The 22871-nt window shown below is 26.5% G+C and overlaps 2 protein-coding genes across 3 annotated transcripts in view; both read left to right on the plus strand.

Annotated features, from left to right (window-relative positions):
- The first annotated feature begins 695 nt into the window (after positions 1-695).
- LOC136085434 (uncharacterized) lies at positions 696-1229 on the plus strand. Its single transcript, XM_065806741.1, has one exon. It carries the CDS (start codon positions 696-698, stop codon positions 1227-1229), a length of 534 nt encoding a protein of 177 aa, XP_065662813.1.
- Positions 1230-10962: 9733 nt separating this feature from the next.
- The window catches only part of LOC100198543 (protein white), a 108447-nt gene continuing 96538 nt past the window's right edge, over positions 10963-22871 (plus strand). The window contains exon 1 of one of the 2 annotated variants that reach the window (XM_065805537.1): positions 10963-11229. In XM_065805537.1, coding sequence (XP_065661609.1) covers positions 11119-11229 — 111 coding nt within the window. In that variant the 5' untranslated portion in view covers positions 10963-11118. The remainder of the gene's footprint in view (positions 11230-22871) is intronic. The other variant, XM_065805539.1, reaches the window with a different exon arrangement.

The raw sequence follows: 22871 nt of genomic DNA on the forward strand, positions 1-22871 counted from the left end.
GAAATCATGTCTTTTTGGCTTAGCTAAAAAATACAGCTAAAAGTATTATAAACACTCTTCTTCAAAATAATTTAATTCCAACAATAAACAAGCCAACGAGAGTGACTAACAACTCTTCTACACTTCTTGATAGTATAATAACTAATAACTTTCATAATAACCGTCTTAACACAGGTATAATCAAAACTGACTTATCAGATCATTTCCCAATATTCTTAGTTACTAATAAAATAATAAATAACAACATTCCTTCTAAAACTACCGTATTTAGGCGACAGATCAATGAAAACTCTGTAAAACAGTTTCAAAACTTTTTAAGAAACAACGTTGATTGGAATCTGGTATTGCAATTAAACGATGCTAACAACTCATATGATCTATTTCTAAGTCAATTCTGATAGCAATATGAAACAGCGTTTCCTGAAAAAAAAATTATTGTGAACACAAAAACAGTTATGACTCCATTGATATCTAATGGGTTACTAAAATCCTCAAAAAGAAAACAAAAATTATATGATAAATGCTTAAAAAAAACAACTTATAAAAACGAAATGACATATAAAAACTACAAAAATGTATTCGAAAAAACAAAAAGAAACTCTAAAAAGCTTTATTATGCAAAGCTATTAGACAAAGCAAGCGGAAACACCAAAAAACTTGGAATGTAATTAAAGAAGTAATTGGCAAAAATAATTATGCGCGAAACACTCTGCCAAAAAATAACAGTTGATGAAAAAAATATTTATGATAAATCAATTGTTGCTGAAAACATAAACAGTTTTTTTATTAATGCTGGTCCAAATTTGGCATCAAAAATTCCTCTGAATTTAACTTCATTTGAGTCTTATTTAAAAAATAACGATAAAGTTATGGATGAACCTAATCTTAAATTAATTGAATTGCAAACCGCCTTTTATAATCTTAAAACTAACAAAAGTGGATTTGATAAAATTAACGTTAATGTTGTAAAATCTGTTTATCATATAATCGAACCTCTTTTGTTTCACAACTTTAATCTTTCTTTTAAAACAGGTATTGTCCCGGAAAAATTAAAAATTGCACGAATCACACCGGTTTTTAAGACTGGCGATGACTCTATAATTTCTAATTATAGACCTATATCTATATTACCGTGTTTCTCAAAATTGCTTGAAAGAATAATGTACAACAGGCTATTTAATTATTTATCAGAAAACAATATGTATATGAACATGCAGTGCTTGAAATAGTCAATCAAAAAACAAACGCATTATGTACTAACTACTTTACATTAGGAGTTTTCATTGATCTGTCAAAGGCTTTTGATACTGTAAACCATAACATACTAATAAAAAAACTTGAATATTATGGAGTAAAAAATAATAATTTACTTTGGTTCAAAAGCTATTTGACCAATAGAATGCAATTCATCCAATATGCGCAAAAACAAACAATTCCATATGCTGTAACTTGTGGCGTCCCCCAGGGCTCTATTTTAGGACCCTTATTATTCTTAGTATATATAAATGATTTAAATTTAGCAACACACTTCTTGAATTGTATTCTTTTTGCAGATGACTCCAATCTTTCTTATTCCCACAGAGATATTAAAACACTTTTTGAAACAGCTAACGAAGAGTTGGGTAAGGTTAATGAATGGTTTATAAATAATAAACTGTCTCTAAATGTGGATAAAACCAAATTTATTTTATTTCATAAAGTAAATAAATTAGAAAATATTCCCATTAAACTGCCAAATCTGATAATCAACAACGCTAACATTAAAAGAGAAACTTCATTTAACTTTTTGGGCGTAATATTAGATGAACATTTACGTTGGAGTGATCATATAAAAAGCATTGAAAAAAAATTATCAAAAAATATTGCCATGATATATAGGGGTGAGCCATTTCTAAATAATAAATCTTTAAAAAGTTTATATTTTTCTTTCATTCATTCTTATTTGGTTTATTGTAATATTGCATGGGCAAGTACAAATCATACAAAATTTAAAAAATTGTACAGTAAATAAAAAATTTTTTTTTTTTTTTCATTTTAGGTGCCCCAAGAAGTCCTAACGGTCTTGTCACAGAGCACCGCGGAAGTGCATTTAACCAGGAAGTTCACGCCTCTTTCCTTACCGTGACGCGAAAATATGCCCAATGCTCGTTTCGAACCTGGATCTCCTGCATATAGAGCAAGCGTTCTAACCACTGCGCCACGGCCGCACATAACATGCCTGCAGAACATTATTTGGAGCTGATAAAATTGTACCATGCGAGCTTCTTCTGCGTATACTGGGCGCATTAAATGTTTATAAAATAAACTTACATCAAGTTTTAATGTTTATGTATAAAACAAAAATGGGATCTCCTAAAATATTTCAGTGCTATTTTGAAAAAGTAGTTCATAAATACCCGACAAAATTTTCAAATAATAACTACATTGTCCCTAAATATAATTCAAAACAAATTACATATTTAATTCAATATCGTGGGCCCTATTTGTGGAAAAAGTTTCCTAATATTGCAAATACGAAAAAAGTTAATATACATCAGTTTAAAAATGAATCGGAACAAGTGTTATTACTTATGGATTTTAACATATCCGATTTTAAATGCCTCTTTTGAACTAAAATTCAATTATATAAAATATGTCTCAGAATTTATCAACTTTTTATTTATTTTTTTTTTTTTTAGTATTTCAGTTATGGTGTTTGTTCTAATCTTAAAAGTTATTGCTGAAATCTTTGTTCTTGAACATTATACTATTTTAACTATTAATGAATTCTTATTTATTTTACTTTTAATTAAATTGGTTTTATAATATACATATATAAAACGGTTTTTTTAAATTAAGTATTCTTTTATTTTGAGTTTTTTGTTCTTTATTTAAATTTTACTTTATTACTAATTGTTATAAATTTATTTTCATATTTTTCAATAAATACTTTGTATAATATACGTATATAGTGTGGCTCTTGTAAATACGTGCTCTTTAATAAATTAATTTATTTTTTGTTTTTCTTTCAGTTTTTCTTGTTTACTTGATTATTACTCTTAACATGAATATTGTTCTTAAAGTATTTCTTAATCTAAATGTTATTTATTTTTACATTTATACTTTTTAATAAATAGTTTGTAAAGTATATTTATTATACGGCTATTGTAAATACGTACGATTGGGGCTCGGTGATAAGACAAAAAAATACCTCCTACTTGCCCCGCCAGAGTTTTTATTTATAAACTTTTAAATTGTAAAAGTTATTAAACGGCGAAATATATAATAAATAAATAAAAAATTTAAAATAATATGCATAGATAGAAGCTTTCTAATAGATTGTTTTGGATCTGAATATGAGTTTTTAGCTAATTTATAATCTTATGAAGCCACTAATGTATGCAAAAACTATAAAACTACTGAGAAGAGACTAATAAATGACATTTTTTTAACAAGATATAAGCGGTTTTGTTCTAAACATTGTCTTTTGTGCTGTACATTTTGTAAAAGTAATCACTTTTGATCTATTTTCCAGTTAAACTTAATGTTGTATTTAATCGATGATCTTAATCCAACTCAACATGACTTGGGTATACCTCGCTACTCGGTTAGCACAAGCTTCTACTTTTTGAGAAATTAAAAATGTAAAAAATTACCTTGATTTGAACTGGTTCAAGTATCGAACCAAGCAGGGCCGCGAGAGCTTTCGTGACGCCCGGGCATAGCAGCAGTTTGGCGCCCATATAAGCATGTATATTTTTTATATAAAAAGCATGCGCAATTATGCAAAGTCAATAATAGTTTTTTTTATTTCTAATACTGTTAATTTAAATCCATATTTTTAAGAACCGCATCTGGATTTATAACACTTATGCAACTCATTTGCTGATTAGGATTAATAAACAGACTCTTTAAATATAATATTAAAAAAACTTTTTCTTGCTTTTTATTAATATTATTTCATCTTACATTAGAGTTTTATCAAGTTCATTTTTAAAGTGTATGTCCGATAGACGCTCTTCTTCTATAGTGGCCCTACAATCATTTTTTTCAAGTAATTTTAGTTTACTTAAAAGTCGTTCACCTTCTGCGACAGGTACCGACGTTTCATTGAAAAATTCAAATTAGAATGCATATATATTGCTGCTTGGCAGGCTCAAGAAGGCTTTTCGACTTTGCAGTACAAGCCTGATCACTGCTTTTAGCTCAAGATATGCTGCTATCTTAAAACACCTTCCGTATACTAAGAGACTATCAAGCCTTAACCTGACAAAACCTAATGAATTACGAGAAAGAGGAGACCTTATTGAGCAATATAAAATCATGAGCAAAACCGACAAAGTTAACCTTCAGGTCCCTCAACTTCAACCAAACACCGAGTCTTCAAAGTGCAGTTTTCGGCCGCGTGGACACACAAAACAACTAAAAGCACAACTTGTTCGAAACTGCGCTGAAAAAAATAATTTCCTCACCGTGTTGTTAATTTTGCAACACGGTTTCCAACCGTGTTGTAAAATTATAGAATTTTTAACCCAAAATGTGTTAGACGCAAAGAACTTGAACAATTTCAAAGACAAACTTTCTCTGCTCCGGCATCATCACTCTAGCTGAAATCGAAAACTGTATTTTCATAACAGAGAGGCCTGGTGTGCCGCTCTTTGTCAACAATTTGTAAATTTTATCTGACCATGAATAAACCAAACCAAATATTAAAAAATGGCTATAGACTCTTCGAGTATATTTGCTTGAAAAAGCACAAAGTTTTTCACAGGTGAAAAATGAAGACTATTTCAAACTATTATGATGGGAAAGTCTTTTTTAATAAAGTTTTAAAAAATTTTTTTTTTCGTTTTTTCGTTTTTACGATTTATTTTTTACGGGTTCTTGATCTTTCAAACAGAAGAATGAGAATTTTGAAGAAACGGATTTCAAAGTCCTTATTTTAGTTGTAAATGATGCAATTTTGAATATCAGAGGTTACTGCATTCTTCGAGTGCACTCGAAGAATGCAGTATTCTCGGATATTTAAAATTGAGCTGAAAAGCTCCGCAATTGAAATGACTTTTTAAGACAAACAATGATTCAATTGCCAACTCAAGCTGTTGCTTCCACTTGTACTTTGAGGTTGTTGGATTTTAGTACTCCATGGTCACACTCAATACATGTTGAAAATAAATTGCGTCCGTTACCGTCAATATCAACCATGGTGTTATTAATTAGTTGTTTTGTCAACTAACTTGAATTACTTTGCACTACTTGGCGTTGAAATTTACCATGCAGTTATTCGACCACAAGTTGTTTGATCAGCTAAAAGTGCTGTCAGTGTCCGCTAGCTGTTTTTCATAATTAAAGGAAAATTGATTGACAAAATAAACTCAAATGATCTTTCCGTCATCGGTGTATAGTTTGGTATGGTTACAAACGCAATCTGGTAAGTCAATAATGAAAAATATAAATAAGAAGCAAGAACTGATCTTTGAGGGACGCCACTTGTCACTCTTTTCCACTCGGACGTTTGTTCGTCAATTATTACTCATTGTTGTCTATTAGCTAGCCAACTTTTAAACTGATCCATTTTAACAGATGGTCTTAAACACTATAGGCATTAATCTTATAAGAAAGTCGTTGTGTGGCACTGAGTTGAATGCTATAGCAAAGTTTGTAAAAATTTTGTCAATCAGGTATTCACGGTATACAGCTTTTATTAAAATGTTACGTGGTTAAATCAAGTTTGTAGACAGCTTTTGTGATGTACAAATCTATGTTGAGACTTTGATACTAGATTGTGCACACAATCTTGTTTGTTTCATTACCCTGCCGTTGAGAGACACCAGCAGATATGTGAGAGATACTAGCTTGAAGTTATAAGTTATGACATTGTTTTTGTTGTTGAGGGTAGGTGTGACATTTGTTTTGCATTGAGATTTTTACACTTCTTTGGGAGTCGCTCAACCTTAGCATATAAGGTTAATCAATTAACTTTTATTTTTTAAATTTTGATTTTAAAATCTTAAATTAAACTTGTTTTTTCAGAATCAGGGTTGTTATCTGTAAAATATGTCTGAGACATATTTTCTGCCGACATAAAATATGTCCCACATATTTTCTATCGACATATTTTGACATAATTTTATGTCTGAATTATTTTCTGCTGACATAAAATATGTCAGACATATTTTCTATCGACATATTTTGACATAATTTTATGTCTGAATTATTTTATGCTGACATAAAATATGTCAGACATATTTTCTGTCAACATATTTTAACATAATTTTATGTCTGAATTATTTTCTGCTGACATAAAATATGTCAGACATATTTTCTATCGACGTATTTTGACATAATTTTATGTCTGAATTATTTTCTGCTGACATAAAATATGTCAGACATATTTTCTGTCAACATATTTTGACATAATTTTATGTCTGAATTATTTTCTGCTGACATAAAATATGTCAGACATATTTTCTGTCGACATATTTTGACATAATTTTATGTCTTTGCAATCAATTATGCTTCATTAAACTTTTACTTTAAACCCTATAAGCAAACATCCGTTGTTTCATAAAGGTCTTTTTCTGCCCTTTTTAGCGATGTATCATTTGATAGTATTGACTAATATTGGCATTTATTGACTTATTTATTGATTATGACTTATTTATTGATTATGACTAATATTGACATTGATAGTATTGACTAATATTGACTAGTATTGAGGCATCATTTGATAGTATTTGATAGTATTGATTTGTATTGGCGCTTTCCCTTATTAGAATGTAAAAACCATCTCAAGCTGAGTTTTTATTACTGAAAGTGGTTTTTATTAGTATGACTAAACTTAAAATATTTCTTTGATTAAAATAATAATAAAAAAAAAAACTTTTTGCAGTTATTTTTAATTATTAGTTGATCCTGAAATAGATTTCATTATGAAAAATTGAATTCAAAAGATTTCAAAAAAACGGTTCACAGAATTTCAAAAAATTCGTACCAAATTAAATTCATTTAAGCTGAAGAATTTGAAATATTTCACAAAAGTTATATTCAGCTCATTAAATTCATATTAAGAAGACTAACCGGTAATAATTTATAACTAATTACGAATAATATACTTTTAGTTATAATAGTTATGATTTATTTAACAAAAAAATAATTGACAATTGCATTATAACGGCATAATTAACTGCCATAAACTTGCATAAAATGTTTTGAGTGAAATATATATTGGAATAATTATTTTTTTTTCGTTTTCCTTACGATTTAAAGTCAAAAATGGAGAATAATTTATTGAATGAATCAACTATTAGTTAAAAATAACTAAAAATGTTTTTTTTTTAATATTATTTTAATCAAGAGAATAATTTTAAGTTTAGTCATATTAATAAAAACCATTTTCAGTAATAAAAACTCAGCTTGAGATGGTTTTTACATAAGGGAAATCGCCAATACTAATCCATACTAATTAATACTATCAAATACTATCAAATACTATTAAAATTAGGGGTATTTGGGGTAAAGTCCCTAATATTGTCGAAAAAAAAGTTGTTCAAAAGTATGTCAACCTGAGTCTCAAAAGAAGCGTATTTTCATAGAGATTTTAAAGATGTTATTCGTTTGTAGAAAAATAAGTATTTTTTGTATTATTGCTGAAAAACATTTTGTTGACATTTTTTTAAGAGTCTTTAGCATTTTTTCAAATAATTTATTTGCCAAAAAATTTTAAGAAAAAATTTTTATATTTTCTAAAATCTCTATACTATCTTCTAAAATACGCTTTTTTTGAGACCCAAGTTGACATACTTTTGAACAACTTTTTTTTGGACAATATTAGGGACTTTACCCCAAATATTAAAGATCTGAACCCAAATATCTTTACAACTTGACGTGATGGTAAAAAATGAGTTGCATATTTGAAATCAAAATGTGAAATGCAACCCAAAAAATAAATTGTTTGCTCGGCACCAAAAAAAAAAATTTTTTTTTATTGACCTTCAATTATAATTGATTGCAACAAAGCAACAAATTTGTTAAACTATTTTTACTTAACTCTGTAAATTAAGTTGAAATGCGCAATAAATTTGTTAGATTGATTTTTTCTTCAAGAATATCAAACAGCAAATAATTCAGATATAAAATTATGTCAAAATATGTCCATAGAAAATATATCTTACATATTTTATGTCAGCAGAAAATAATTCAGACATAAAAATATGTCAAAATATGTCGACAAAAAATATGTCTGACATATTTTATGTCAGCAGAAAATAATTCAGACATAAAATTATGTCAAAATATGTCGACAAAAAATATGTCTGACATATTTTATGTCAGCAGAAAATAATTCAGACATAAAATTATGTCAAAATATGTCGACAGAAAATATGTCTGACATATTTTATGTCAGCAGAAAATAATTCAGACATAAAATTATGTCAAAATATGTCGATAGAAAATATGTCTGACATATTTTATGTCAGCAGAAAATAATTCAGGCATAAAATTATGTCAAAATATGTCGACAGAAAATATGTCTGACATATTTTATGTCAGCAGAAAATAATTCAGACATAAAATTATGTCAAAATATGTCGATAGAAAATATGTCTCACATATTTTATGTCAGCAGAAAATAATTCAGACATAAAATTATGTCAAAATATGTCAATGGAAAATATGTCTGACATATTTTATGTCAGCAGAAAATATGTCTGAAAATATGTCGACAGATTTGCCAGACATATTATGTCGTAACAACTCTGTTCAGAATAATCATAAAAGAATTTATAATATTTATGAATAAAATGTTTTGTTGATAAGATAATTAATGAGACCTAGTTTCTATTTCAGCATCGTCAATATAAAAAATTTTTTTATGTTGACGATACTGAAATAAAATGAGTTTTTTTTTTTTTTTTGGATTACCTGATGAAACACAAATTTTTGCGTAATAAATAAAATATAATTAACATATACAATGATATATATATATATATATATATATATATATATATATATATATATATATATATATATATATATATATATATATATATATATATATATATATATATATATACAATGATCATTATAACAAGTGCATGGGTTAAACAAAAAAGTTTAAACTATTTCGTATAATGAAATATTTCATTATACGAAATAGCATAAATAAAATTTAAATGTTTTTAAAATTGTATAAACATTTCATACCAAACATATAAACGTTTATATAAACAATTCATATAAATAAATACTATGTATTACTAAACACTATGTATATAAAATAGATAAATCTATAAATTAAAACCCCAAAATGTTCAAGTCGCTAATATAAGTAAATTAAATTAAATAATGTTAGCGTTGGAATTCATGCTCACGATGGTTCGGGATATCTACACGGGACCCACACTGAAACCGACGCTAAAACCTCGCTGAACCCAGGCTGGGTAACCCAGACTAGCCCTGACAAAAACGGCGCGGGACCCGAGTATCATGATTTGCTAGGACTCTTTAATAACAAGATCCGTATATGTCGTTGAAAAAACCACTAAACCCTCCCCCTCCTCTTCCTAAGGGCATGAGGTAAATTATAGAAAACCCCAAAGTTAATTGTTATGCGCATCAATAAAAACAACTTTTTTACTTTTTTATAAATGAATCATCATGTTTTTAGTTATCTTTCGTCTTCAGGCGCCCGTATTATTATGACACCTGGGGCATGTATACCCCTTTTGCTTATGATTTTTCATGAATTTTTAGACATTTTTCAAATAAAGAATAATTCTTTATTATTATATAATTATACAACTATTGTTACAATTATTGTTACTTTATTATTGTATAAATATACAATTATTGTTAAAAAAAAAAAAAAAGTCAGCATAGTTCTTAACTCATGTTGATGCTTTTACACTTTAGGCTAAGCATATATTAATAAATAATATATGAAAACGCATAAATTATGATAATATAAGGAGTTGGCTTTCCGATTGGCTATTAAAAATGTTGTATACAGAGATCTCAATAAATCTTTGTTTAGTAATAATTAGCGTCTTTTTTTATTTAGTAAGAAACTGTTCAGAAGTTTTAGGGTCTCGCTTGGCAATAGGGGGGCGGAGAAGATGTCTTATTGCGTCATGTTAATAATTTTCAACAAAAAAAATATTTAAAATATACTTAGAAAATTAATGAACTTGAAAACAAATACTTACGTTTTAATTATTAAGCAAAAGAAAACATAAATAGAAATAAAAAATTAAATAAACGTCTATATTTTTTATACAAAAAAATTGTTTGTAAATTATAAATTTATATAATTTATAACATATTTTTATGAACCTACAGTGTAACCTGTAAGTTCAAATATATTTTTTTAAGTCAATTTATTCTTTTAATAAAGTTTTAATATGATTGGATTAATTAAGTCAAACAAATGCCTTTATTTAAAAAAAAAAGCCTGACTAAAAGAAATTTATTTGACAAATAACAAAAAAAAAATAGACTTTTAATTAACAATAAAAAGACTTATATTTGCCACAAAAAAGACATACTTAACAAAAGACGGAAAATAGTGGAAGCCCGTGATTACAACAATTTAAAAAATGCTGTTAATAAGATAAAGGGTTTGGTAAGTGCTTAACTAAAGTTACAACTTACATATTTACTAAAATAACTTCCGTAACTTATGGAACTAAGCACTTATTGTTGTAAGTGTTATAACTTATTGTTACAAGCACTAATTGTTAAAGTAACATCTTTAAATTACTATAATTAAATGAAAAAAAGTGAAAAAAAAATGAAATAAAATGAAAAAAGTTTTAAAATGAAAAAAGTTTAAAATAAAAATTGTTTTAAAATGAAAAAAAGTTTTAAAATGAAAAAAAGTTCTAATATGAAAAAAAGTTTTTAAATAAAAAAAATTGCAGTTGCGCATGCGCTAAGCTAACAAAACATAAAAGAATTAAATGCTATTACGTCAAGGTTAAATACTAAAAAACACTAATTTGCATTACGAACATACGTTTTGTACAAAAAAAAAGTTACGTAAATTTATTGGGATTAAACATGCATTAATGCCATTAGAAATCTAAAAAAATGTGTCAATAAATTTAATAATATTTTGTGTATCTCAAATTCAAAATGCCAAAAAATCATGAAAAGAGTTCAAACTTAAACGAATCAAATGAGATTTATTTAAATTCAAATGCTGATGCACCTTTTGACGATATTGTGAAGAGTAATGTTAATAGCGTAAGTTTGTCTGTCATTTTTACATTATATCAGAGCTGATTTTATACAAATATATTTATTTCTTATTGTTTTTTATTGGAGAGTTAAAATTATATTAATTTCTTAATGAATTATGACTCTTTCCTGTAATATCGTCAGCATTCACATTTATTTTTAAACGTAAGTATTTATTAAATCCTACAAAAAACACGCATTTTGTGTTACAACGAAATCTAACGTTAGGTTTCATGCTGAACAAGAACAGTGCAACCGTTATCGAAATGCAAATTAAAATTATTTTTTTTTTACGTCTGCATAAGGAAACCATTTTACTTTTTTTTCTTAACAAAGATTCTTGATTAAATATTATAACAAAATATTTTTCACCTAGGCAAAGATTAAGGAAGAGTAGAAAGGAGTGGGACGCGGGAAAAGTGAGACAGTCCAAAATCCGATCAGGAGAGATCTTTAATAACTATTATCTAATGTAAAGAAGATTTCTTCCCCTCTCTTTAGCAGACATCGCTTTATCTCCCTGCTTGTGGTAAAATCCGCATTTTTGAAAAATATGCCTAAAGGGGTTTGAAGTTTGAGGGGTGAAGTTGGACAAAGAAAATCATTTTATGTTCCAGTTCTCCCGATTACTTTTATGTAATTATACTGTGGAAACCTCTAGAATATATATTTTTTAAATTATATGGTTTACAATTTTATTCTTTTTTAAATAACAATTTCGTTAAAATGTTGTTAAATATTCGTTTCACTTTACCACACTTTTTCCATTTACCCCAACAGCATGGTTCTTCGAAAATCAAACAAATATATACTTTATTATAATTTGTTGTAATCTTAGGAATGGAATCAGAGTTGTTACGACATAATATGTCTGGCAAATCTGTCGACATATTTTCAGACATATTTTCTGCTGACATAAAATATGTCAGACATATTTTCCATTGACATATTTTGACATAATTTTATGTCTGAATTATTTTCTGCTGACATAAAATATGTCAGACATATTTTCTATCGACATATTTTGACATAATTTTATGTCTGAATTATTTTCTGCTGACATAAAATATGTCAGACATATTTTCTGTCGACATATTTTGACATAATTTTATGCCTGAATTATTTTCTGCTGACATAAAATATGTCAGACATATTTTCTATCGACATATTTTGACATAATTTTATGTCTGAATTATTTTCTGCTGACATAAAATATGTCAGACATATTTTCTGTCGACATATTTTGACATAATTTTATGTCTGAATTATTTTCTGCTGACATAAAATATGTCAGACATATTTTTTGTCGACATATTTTGACATAATTTTATGTCTGAATTATTTTCTGCTGACATAAAATATGTCAGACATATTTTTTGTCGACATATTTTGACATATTTTTATGTCTGAATTATTTTCTGCTGACATAAAATATGTAAGATATATTTTCTATGGACATATTTTGACATAATTTTATATCTGAATTATTTGCTGTTTGATATTCTTGAAGAAAAAATCAATCTAACAAATTTATTGCGCATTTCAACTTAATTTACAGAGTTAAGTAAAAATAGTTTAACAAATTTGTTGCTTTGTTGCAATCAATTATAATTGAAGGTCAATAAAAAAAAATTTTTTTTTTTGGTGCCGAGCAAACAATTTATTTTTTGGGTTGCATTTCACATTTTGATTTCAAATATGCAACTCATTTTTTACCATCACGTCAAGTTGTAAAGATATTTGGGTTCAGATCTTTAATATTTGGGGTAAAGTCCCTAATATTGTCCAAAAAAAAGTTGTTCAAAAGTATGTCAACTTGGGTCTCAAAAAAAGCGTATTTTAGAAGATAGTATAGAGATTTTAGAAAATATAAAAATTTTTTCTTAAAATTTTTTGGCAAATAAATTATTTGAAAAAATGCTAAAGACTCTTAAAAAAATGTCAACAAAATGTTTTTCAGCAATAATACAAAAAATACTTATTTTTCTACAAACGAATAACATCTTTAAAATCTCTATGAAAATACGCTTCTTTTGAGACTCAGGTTGACATACTTTTGAACAACTTTTTTTTCGACAATATTAGGGACTTTACCCCAAATACCCCTAATTTTAATAGTATTTGATAGTATTTGATAGTATTAATTAGTATGGATTAGTATTGGCGATTTCCCTTATGTAAAAACCATCTCAAGCTGAGTTTTTATTACTGAAAATGGTTTTTATTAATATGACTAAACTTAAAATTATTCTCTTGATTAAAATAATATTAAAAAAAAAACATTTTTAGTTATTTTTAACTAATAGTTGATTCATTCAATAAATTATTCTCCATTTTTGACTTTAAATCGTAAGGAAAACGAAAAAAAATAATTATTCCAATATATATTTCACTCAAAACATTTTATGCAAGTTTATGGCAGTTAATTATGCCGTTATAATGCAATTGTCAATTATTTTTTTGTTAAATAAATCATAACTATTATAACTAAAAGTATATTATTCGTAATTAGTTATAAATTATTACCGGTTAGTCTTCTTAATATGAATTTAATGAGCTGAATATAACTTTTGTGAAATATTTCAAATTCTTCAGCTTAAATGAATTTAATTTGGTACGAATTTTTTGAAATTCTGTGAACCGTTTTTTTGAAATCTTTTGAATTCAATTTTTCATAATGAAATCTATTTCAGGATCAACTAATAATTAAAAATAACTGCAAAAAGTTTTTTTTTTTATTATTATTTTAATCAAAGAAATATTTTAAGTTTAGTCATACTAATAAAAACCACTTTCAGTAATAAAAACTCAGCTTGAGATGGTTTTTACATTCTAATAAGGGAAAGCGCCAATACAAATCAATACTATCAAATACTATCAAATGATGCCTCAATACTAGTCAATATTAGTCAATACTATCAATGTCAATATTAGTCATAATCAATAAATAAGTCATAATCAATAAATAAGTCAATAAATGCCAATATTAGTCAATACTATCAAATGATACATCGCTAAAAAGGGCAGAAAAAGACCTTTATGAAACAACGGATGTTTGCTTATAGGGTTTAAAGTAAAAGTTTAATGAAGCATAATTGATTGCAAAGACATAAAATTATGTCAAAATATGTCGACAGAAAATATGTCTGACATATTTTATGTCAGCAGAAAATAATTCAGACATAAAATTATGTCAAAATATGTTGACAGAAAATATGTCTGACATATTTTATGTCAGCAGAAAATAATTCAGACATAAAATTATGTCAAAATACGTCGATAGAAAATATGTCTGACATATTTTATGTCAGCAGAAAATAATTCAGACATAAAATTATGTTAAAATATGTTGACAGAAAATATGTCTGACATATTTTATGTCAGCATAAAATAATTCAGACATAAAATTATGTCAAATTATGTCGACAGAAAATATGTCTGACATATTTTATGTCAGCAGAAAATAATTCAGACATAAAATTATGTCAAAATATGTCGATAGAAAATATGTCTGACATATTTTATGTCAGCAGAAAATAATTCAGACATAAAATTATGTCAAAATATGTCGATAGAAAATATGTGGGACATATTTTATGTCGGCAGAAAATATGTCTCAGACATATTTGACAGATAACAACCCTGAATGGAATCAATGTTCGAAATGATGGTTGTATGTGTTAAAAGTTGCTTCATACAGTATATAAAAAAGATATTACAATTATTTTAAAAGTAATTTTAAATGTTTTTCGTCTCCCCACACTCCCCGACACCTTTTTGAGGATCTATTATAAGATTAACATACTTTAATAATGCTCCTTTTGATTATAGGTTTAATACCTGCCTCCTTAGGTTTAATTCCCTCTTTCTGATTGGCACTATTAGTTATCAAAATTTCACTATATTATAGATGAAGGGCCTTTTTTTTGATACCGTCTTTTTATTTGACGGTCCTTGGATATCTGCCGCCGCGACAAACTGTCCCTTTCGCGCCCTCCTCTCGGCGGCCCTTTATATATATATATGTATATATATATATATATATATATATATATATATATATATATATATATATATATATATATATATATATATATATATATATATATATATATATACATATATATATGTATATATGTATATATATACATACATATGTATGTATATATATATATATATATATATATATATATATATATATATATATATATATGTATATATATATATATATATATATATATATATATATATATGTATATATACATGCATATGTATATATATATATATATATATATATATATATATATATATATATATATATATATATATATATTTCTTTAGCAACATTATGGCAATAAATATGAGAATATTTAAAAAAAAAAACGATGTTTTTTTTGTTTTTATTTTAATATATATTGTTCGATATTTCGCTAATCTTTTGTGATCAGCGTCATCAGGTATAATAAATAAAAATCGTTACAAAGAAAATTGTAATAGTAAAAACAAACCGTCAAAAAGATTATAAATTAAAAAGAGCAAGTGAAAATACAAAATAGGTTTTAAATGTTGACGTCAGATAATCTAATAAAAAATGCTTTTGTTGTCACGTTATCATCATCATCCCTATTAAAAATATTTTCGCCACTTCCCATGTCGAACCTTAGGTGTGTTTGTTTTTAGTGATTCTCAAATTTTTCGAATATGATATTTTGGAGCATTGGGTATGGTTTTGAGATATAACCAGTCAAACATACCTTAGCATGATTTGAAATGTTCTGTAGCACCCAAATTAGCCCATTTTCCTTTTATACTATTTTTCTGGTGCTTAATACATCTTGATTTAATTTTCTTTTTGGTTTTACCAATGTATATAAAATTACATGAACATTTTATTTGGTAGACGGCTGGGTTTTTATTTGGAGGAAGTTTTGTCTAATTGTTGCAGAGTATCTAGTTTAAATTTGGAGCTAATGTGAATAAAAATTGTATGTTTTGTTTTCTAAATTCCTTTCTAAGTTTGGGACCAACAATTGGCATCGATGGTAGCTTTATGAATGGTTGGTTGTCAGTTGGTTGATAATTAGTATTTTTTAAATCTTTTTTTATTGATAATTAGTTCAACAGTGTATTTTATGGAAGGATTATTGTTTTGAGATAAAGTTAGTCTACGTCGTCTACATATCTCATGAAAGTTTTTCAATATAAATCAATTATATCAAATGATAAAAATTAACTATATTAAATGAAACATGAACTTAATTGGGATCTATTTTCCATTGCCTTGCTTCATTATCAAAACTATTCAAATTATTATGTCCATTTTTGTTTTTGTTTAGTGATGTTTGAATGATAATAACGAGGTATTCGGTGTTTTATGTGGTGGTGTGTTGATTGTTGATACAACAGAATGTATTGGGTAATCTTTTTCAAGTTTTTGCGCCTTAACCATTCCATATATTCTAGGTGGCACACAATCTGATGGATACATTTTAAAATATGTAGTTGTGTCTGACTTATTCTCTTTTCTTAGTTTACACAATTGTTTTTGAAATTTGATAGTTAGTGTGGGTAATGATCAATAATTCTGCTATTTTTAATTTGTTCTTCTAATTTAAAAGATGCATCTTTTTAGTATAGTTATGCAAAACCTGGGCCATTATTAAAGAGATAAACTTTAATATCTGAATTAATCTATTCTCAAAATGCTTATTAATTAATGCAAAATGCACAGCTATAGCTTACTTTCATTTCTGTTAAAAGTTTTGTGCAATTTATTAGAGGGAGGAAAATGTTTATCAATTGATTTTAAAAACGCTTTTCCAACATTTGTTGAAACATCATTGCTGTACGGAGGTTTGAACCAAATTGTATTTTTAATTTCATCTTTTTGCAATTTTTGTTTCAAGTTTTGGCTCAAAATTTTTAAACACGCTTATTTTAAGAGCATCTTCATACACACGTTTGGAAGAGTTAAGAATATTTCCATAAGAAGAATTTTAATTAACTATATGCGTAATGATTTAATCTAAATTAAAATTTATATAGATGAGAATTTATATACGATTATATAAACAATGTAAATAAAAGAATAAAAGTGGATATAAATAAACGAATGAAAGTGGATATAAATAAACGATTAAAAGAGGATATAAATAAACAAACGAAAGCGAAATACTTTTAAATAAAATTCAATGCGCCATTAAGTTACATTTATACTTTCAAATATAAATAAAATGCGTCATTAAATAATCAAGCAAAAACAAAATGTGCCTTTAAATTACTGGGTGGAAATAGAGAAGTAAAAAAAAATTTATGTTACTAAACATTGGTGGTTTTCAATAATATAGTGAGACAATTTGTTTTTCTTGTTTTAAAAATAAGAATAAATGTAGTTATTTATCTTTAGAGTACCTTCTATTACTGCTAGCAGCTTTAAAAGCGTTTTTTTCCTGCTTTTTTCTTGCGCAGAATATTTTACATTTAAATCTTACATTGCTACAAGTTTGCTTTTATCACGTCACAAGTAAGCTACTTAAAAAAAGTTTTTTAAGGTAAAAAAATTACCATAAAAGTTTTAGTGAGTTTCTAAAAACTTTTAAAACTTATGGTCTATAGAAATTCTAATATAATTTCTATAGACCTATCTCTATAAATTTCAAAAACGTTATATATATATATATATATATATATATATATATATATATATATATATATATATATATATATATATTTAAACAAGTATAAAAAAAGAATTTATTAGCAATTTCTATAAAAAATTAATATAGTTTCTAAAGAAACTCGATTTAATTTTCAATAAAACATGCATTTCAAAAGTTTATAGAAGCTTGTGAGTAGGCAAAACAAAACGAAAAATGAACCATTGAAGACTAAAAACGAGTTTTTTTGGACCAACAAGTCAAAGTTTCAAATCATTGGTTACGAGAGAAGATCGTTTGTTTGAATAAAAGTTTGATGGTAGATAATAAAACAATATCTTTTATCAACTGCAAAACGTGGTGGGTGTAGTATAATGGTTTGGGGCTGTTTTTGTAAGAACTACAGTTGGTGACATAAAATAGAGGGAATAATGTTAAAAGAAGTGCATTTAAAAAAGTCTGTTTTATTTTTTAAACCATGTTTTATCTAATTTAAAAACTTTATTTACTATTGATCACTTACAATAGTTTTTTTTTTAAATAATAAAATCAACACATTAAACAATATAAGGTAGTACGCACAGATAAAGATATCGTGGATTGAAAGTTTTTAAAAGAATTAATAATACACAAGAGAGAGAAACATTTTTGTGATAAAAAGGTTTTTTTACACAAGAGAGAGAAACATTTTTGTGATAAAAAGGTTTTTTTACACAAGAGAGAGAAACATTTTTGTGATAAAAAGGTTTTTTTACACAAGAGAGAGAAACATTTACTATTTTCTCGTATAATATGATCATCAATCTTTGAAACTTTATCAATCGTAACACTGAGAAGTTTGACTTTAGAAGAAGCAAAGTTCTCAACATTACCTAGATCAAGCCTTGTTTAAAAGCGTAAAGTGGCGCGCCATTTACGTACGCGCTAAGCGTACATAAATGGCGTAAATGTACGTTAATTATATATATATATTTACCCTTTATTATATAAATGTACGTACCCTTTATTATATAAATGTACGTGCATAAATGTACGTTATTTATATATATAATTACCCTTTATTATAATTACCCCGTTATTTATAATATAATAATTTATTATAATATAACGGGGTTATTTTAATATAAACCCGTTGTATTATAACAAAGTTTAATTTAAGCAGTTAAGCCATTTCACGTAAGCCACCTTTTAATTTAAACAAGTTCATCATTTAAGCGGAAATCATCAAAAGCGGTAAGATTACCGTTATAAAACCCGCTTTGGGATTGTCCATAAATTACGTAATGCAAACTTTCACAATAAACAAAACAAAAAAGATCAAAAGTTTTCCCTCATAGAGTCTTACTTTAAATAAAAAATCATAATATCTCATTAAGTTTAATGAAGTCCCCGCGTAAAAGAGCCTAATATCTTCTAAAAATACTTTTTAAAATATATTTTGCTTTGAGTAATTTATGGACGATTCCTTATGAAGTTTAAATTTCAATGTAATCGTCATTCATAAGATCCCTTATGAATGACGATTACATTGAAATTTTGCATGACAATCACTTTTGATATCCGCACTTTTTACTAATGAAATAACTTAAGAAACAAAAAATAAAATTTTATTTTTAATCGCCTAACTTTTCCATCAAAAATGTTATTATCATCATGATAAAATAGAAATTTTTTTATTATATATTTTTTTATAATTTATTTTTTACGCTTCTATAACATCTTTTTTTATATAATATATCAATAATATCATCTTACAAGTACAAGAATATTTATTTAAACAATTTCTCATAATAAACAATAACAAAAAATAATTAACGAATTAAAAAAAAAACTACAGAAAAAACAGTATAAAAAATAATTAGTTAAAAATAGTACACATTAAATTTTGTTTTATATTAGCGCCACTTTCAATATTTTAATTTTTTTTTTTTCTTTTTTGTTTTGTTATAATTATATTAGATTTTATCAACAACAAAAAAATGAAAAAACATTAATTATTCAAACATCTTATAAAGAGTTTATTTTTTTATAATAAAAAAAAAGACTTATTTTATGGTATAACTCTATTATTAAATTTTTGCTTCAATTTAAGCTTGTAGTAATACAACACTTTTAATGTCTTCGTTCATATTTATTAAAAAGTTTTATTTTGCAAAAAATAATAGTTTAGAAAAATAATACTTTATAATATATATTATATAACTATAGTTACATCAGCTTTATATAATTAACAGATTGTGCGATATCAAAAAAGTGAAAACAAAAATTTCCTTATAATTTAGAAAGAATTTTGAATAAAGAAGTTATTTAAATAAAAAACAATTAGAATTTTTTTTTTCCATCGGTTTTTCTTCCTAATTTTCTATTTTTTACAAAAAATTAAATTCTTTGTGAACATGCTATAACTTCTAACACTGCATCAAAAATATTCATAAAGCGTACGTTTAACTTTTTTTACCTTAAGGCCAACGGTATATAATTTTTAATAAACGATACTTGGAAACTAAAATTTTTGTTTACCACAAAAAAAAGAGTGCTGGTAAAAGTAATTAACCTGAGTATTTTTTCTTTGCAGCAAATAATATTTTTGTTTATTGATTACTTTTTAAAAGTAAAAAATCATTAATTGCAAAGTTGCAATTTTAAGAAATAATCAAATAATGTTTCATTTACTCAAATGTAGAGAAAAAAAAGAAAATTAATTTATATTAAATGATAATAACAAAATGTAATATCAAATTTAATTATTTAATATTAAAAAACAATTTAAAATAAAATAGACATTCTACAATATGTACATTTAGATAAAAACTTCTAGATTTGTTTTTCTAAAAAACAAACTTGTTTTTGCGGTAAATTATTTTATTACTGTAGTTTAGTAAGTTAATGTCCTTAAATAAATAAAATGTAAGGATAATTTTATGATATTTTAGATAATCTTAGTAAATCACGACGAGCTAATGTGCTGAGTCGTTTGTTTTTTTAAAACAATGCCTTTTTTTACATTTACAAATGCAGTTTTTAAGGTGGCTTCACAGGAAATAAAAGGTGTAAAATCAAAAGAAAAAAAAAAAAGTGCGTGCAGTGTGACAGAAACGTCAGCATCATCACTCCATTGTCTTTAGCAAACCTTCAGTTCTTAAGTGTGTCTTGCAGTTGTCAAGCAGTAGAATACAGGGTTTCTCTTTACCGCACTTTGTGTTCATTGCATATTGTTTTAGATATTTCATAAAACTGGCCTTGTCCATCTAGCCGCTTGCATTTGAATCTCCTGTACTTCCTGGTAGAGCATCTTTAATAAAATGATCATTGAAATGAACCTTAGGAAAAACGAAAAATGGAAGAATACTATTGCCAGTAGCATTTACTGTGCAAGCAAGTGTAACTAGTGCCCATCTTTCTGCAGAAGTAATGGCCCTGATCTGCTATATAACTCGTCTTGCAATAACCTTATTACGTTTCTGTACTGTCGTAACTGCTGTTTCGCTCATATTCCATATGTCATTAGGAGAAAATGAATAACACCCAAAGCACTGTTGTAGATTGTCAAAGAAAAGTTTCACATTTACTTTATTGAAACTAGAAGCTCTACTTAAACTGGTTTCTTCAGGCTGCCTGATGGAATTCTGTGGATAGTGCTTCATAAATGCAGTGAACAAATCTTTTCCTGCTTCTTTTAATTTCATCTAAGATTCAGGAACAGTAATACAATTTTTGTCTGTCAGTTAAAAAGTCAGCTTTTTTACTTCCTTAAGAGGCAACCCAAAATACATTTCAGACGCTTGCAAAAGATATGTGACCAGTTCTTTTTCAATAATGTCTGGCAATATCTGTCGATTTTTAATATACCTAACACTAATACTTTGAGACTTCTCTAGTACGTTAGTAAGGGTTTGTTTCGATGCTTTATTGTACACGAAATAAATGTGAAAGAATAAGCGCGTCATTTTTTTTCAGTAGTTGTATTAAATCTTTTTAATTGTTTTGTATTTTGTTTACAACGAGTTACGGTTTCATAAAAATATGTTAGTTTTTGGATTTAACTTGAAATTAGTTTTAAAAATGACAAAAGAAGAAGACGTAAGAGAAAAATTTATGCACGAATATTTACAAAATCCTACTAGTTGATATAATTCGATAGCAAACTCGTTGCAAATACATCCATACGCCGTTAGTCGTGTTATTCAACGTTTTTCTCAAATAAAATCGATCAAACGTAAATCTGGTGGTGGAAGAAAGGAAGGTTTTAAAGATATAAAACTAGTAAGAAAACTGGTTAACAGTTTTAAGAATAACCCAAGACTTTCACTAAGGGAACGCGCAAAAGTGTATGGATTTTCTCATAGTTTTGTTGCAAAAGTTAGAAGCAAAAATGGTTTTCATTCTTTCCAAGCACAAAAAGTGCCCAACCGTTCTGAAACTCAACAAAAAAGTGCAAGAACCCGCGGCAGAAAGTTGTATGAAAGTTTTATTTCTAGAAATTTCTGTATTATTGAAGACGATGAAGCTTATATCAAGGACGATCATCAACAAATTCCTGGTGCTGTTTATTATATTGCCAAATATAGAGGAAAAGCAAATAAAAAATTAAAATTTTTTTTTTCAAAAAAGCTTTGCAGAAACATAAAAGATATTAAAATATCATTTAAAAAAGCATCAAATAGTTTTGATTCTTATTCTGTACGCAATCTTATAGGTACCACTAAAGCAAAAGCTCGAAATTTTATTAGATTCCCACAGGAATAATTTTTTTTTTTTTTAATGTTTGGCCTTCTTATATTATTGTATTAAAATTATTACTTGGTTCGAAATAAAATTGAGGAGTACTTTTTTTTAGTTGTTTTTTCTTTTTTCTACTTTCACATTTATTTCGTGTACACGCTTTATCTCGCTAGAGTTTGATAATTTATGCCATAGTCTTTCGCTACCCCTCTAATAGATTTGGCATTTATTTTGACATCATCAATAGCTCGAAGCAAAGTATCTTTAGGA

Source organism: Hydra vulgaris, chromosome 09, assembly GCF_038396675.1.
Source record: "Hydra vulgaris chromosome 09, alternate assembly HydraT2T_AEP".
NCBI classification, from domain to species: domain Eukaryota; kingdom Metazoa; phylum Cnidaria; class Hydrozoa; order Anthoathecata; family Hydridae; genus Hydra; species Hydra vulgaris.

Excerpts from the sequence above, each read along its gene's own strand:
- LOC136085434 (XM_065806741.1), top strand. The coding sequence starts at position 696 with ATGCGCGAAACACTCTGCCAAAAAATAACAGTTGATGAAAAAAATATT.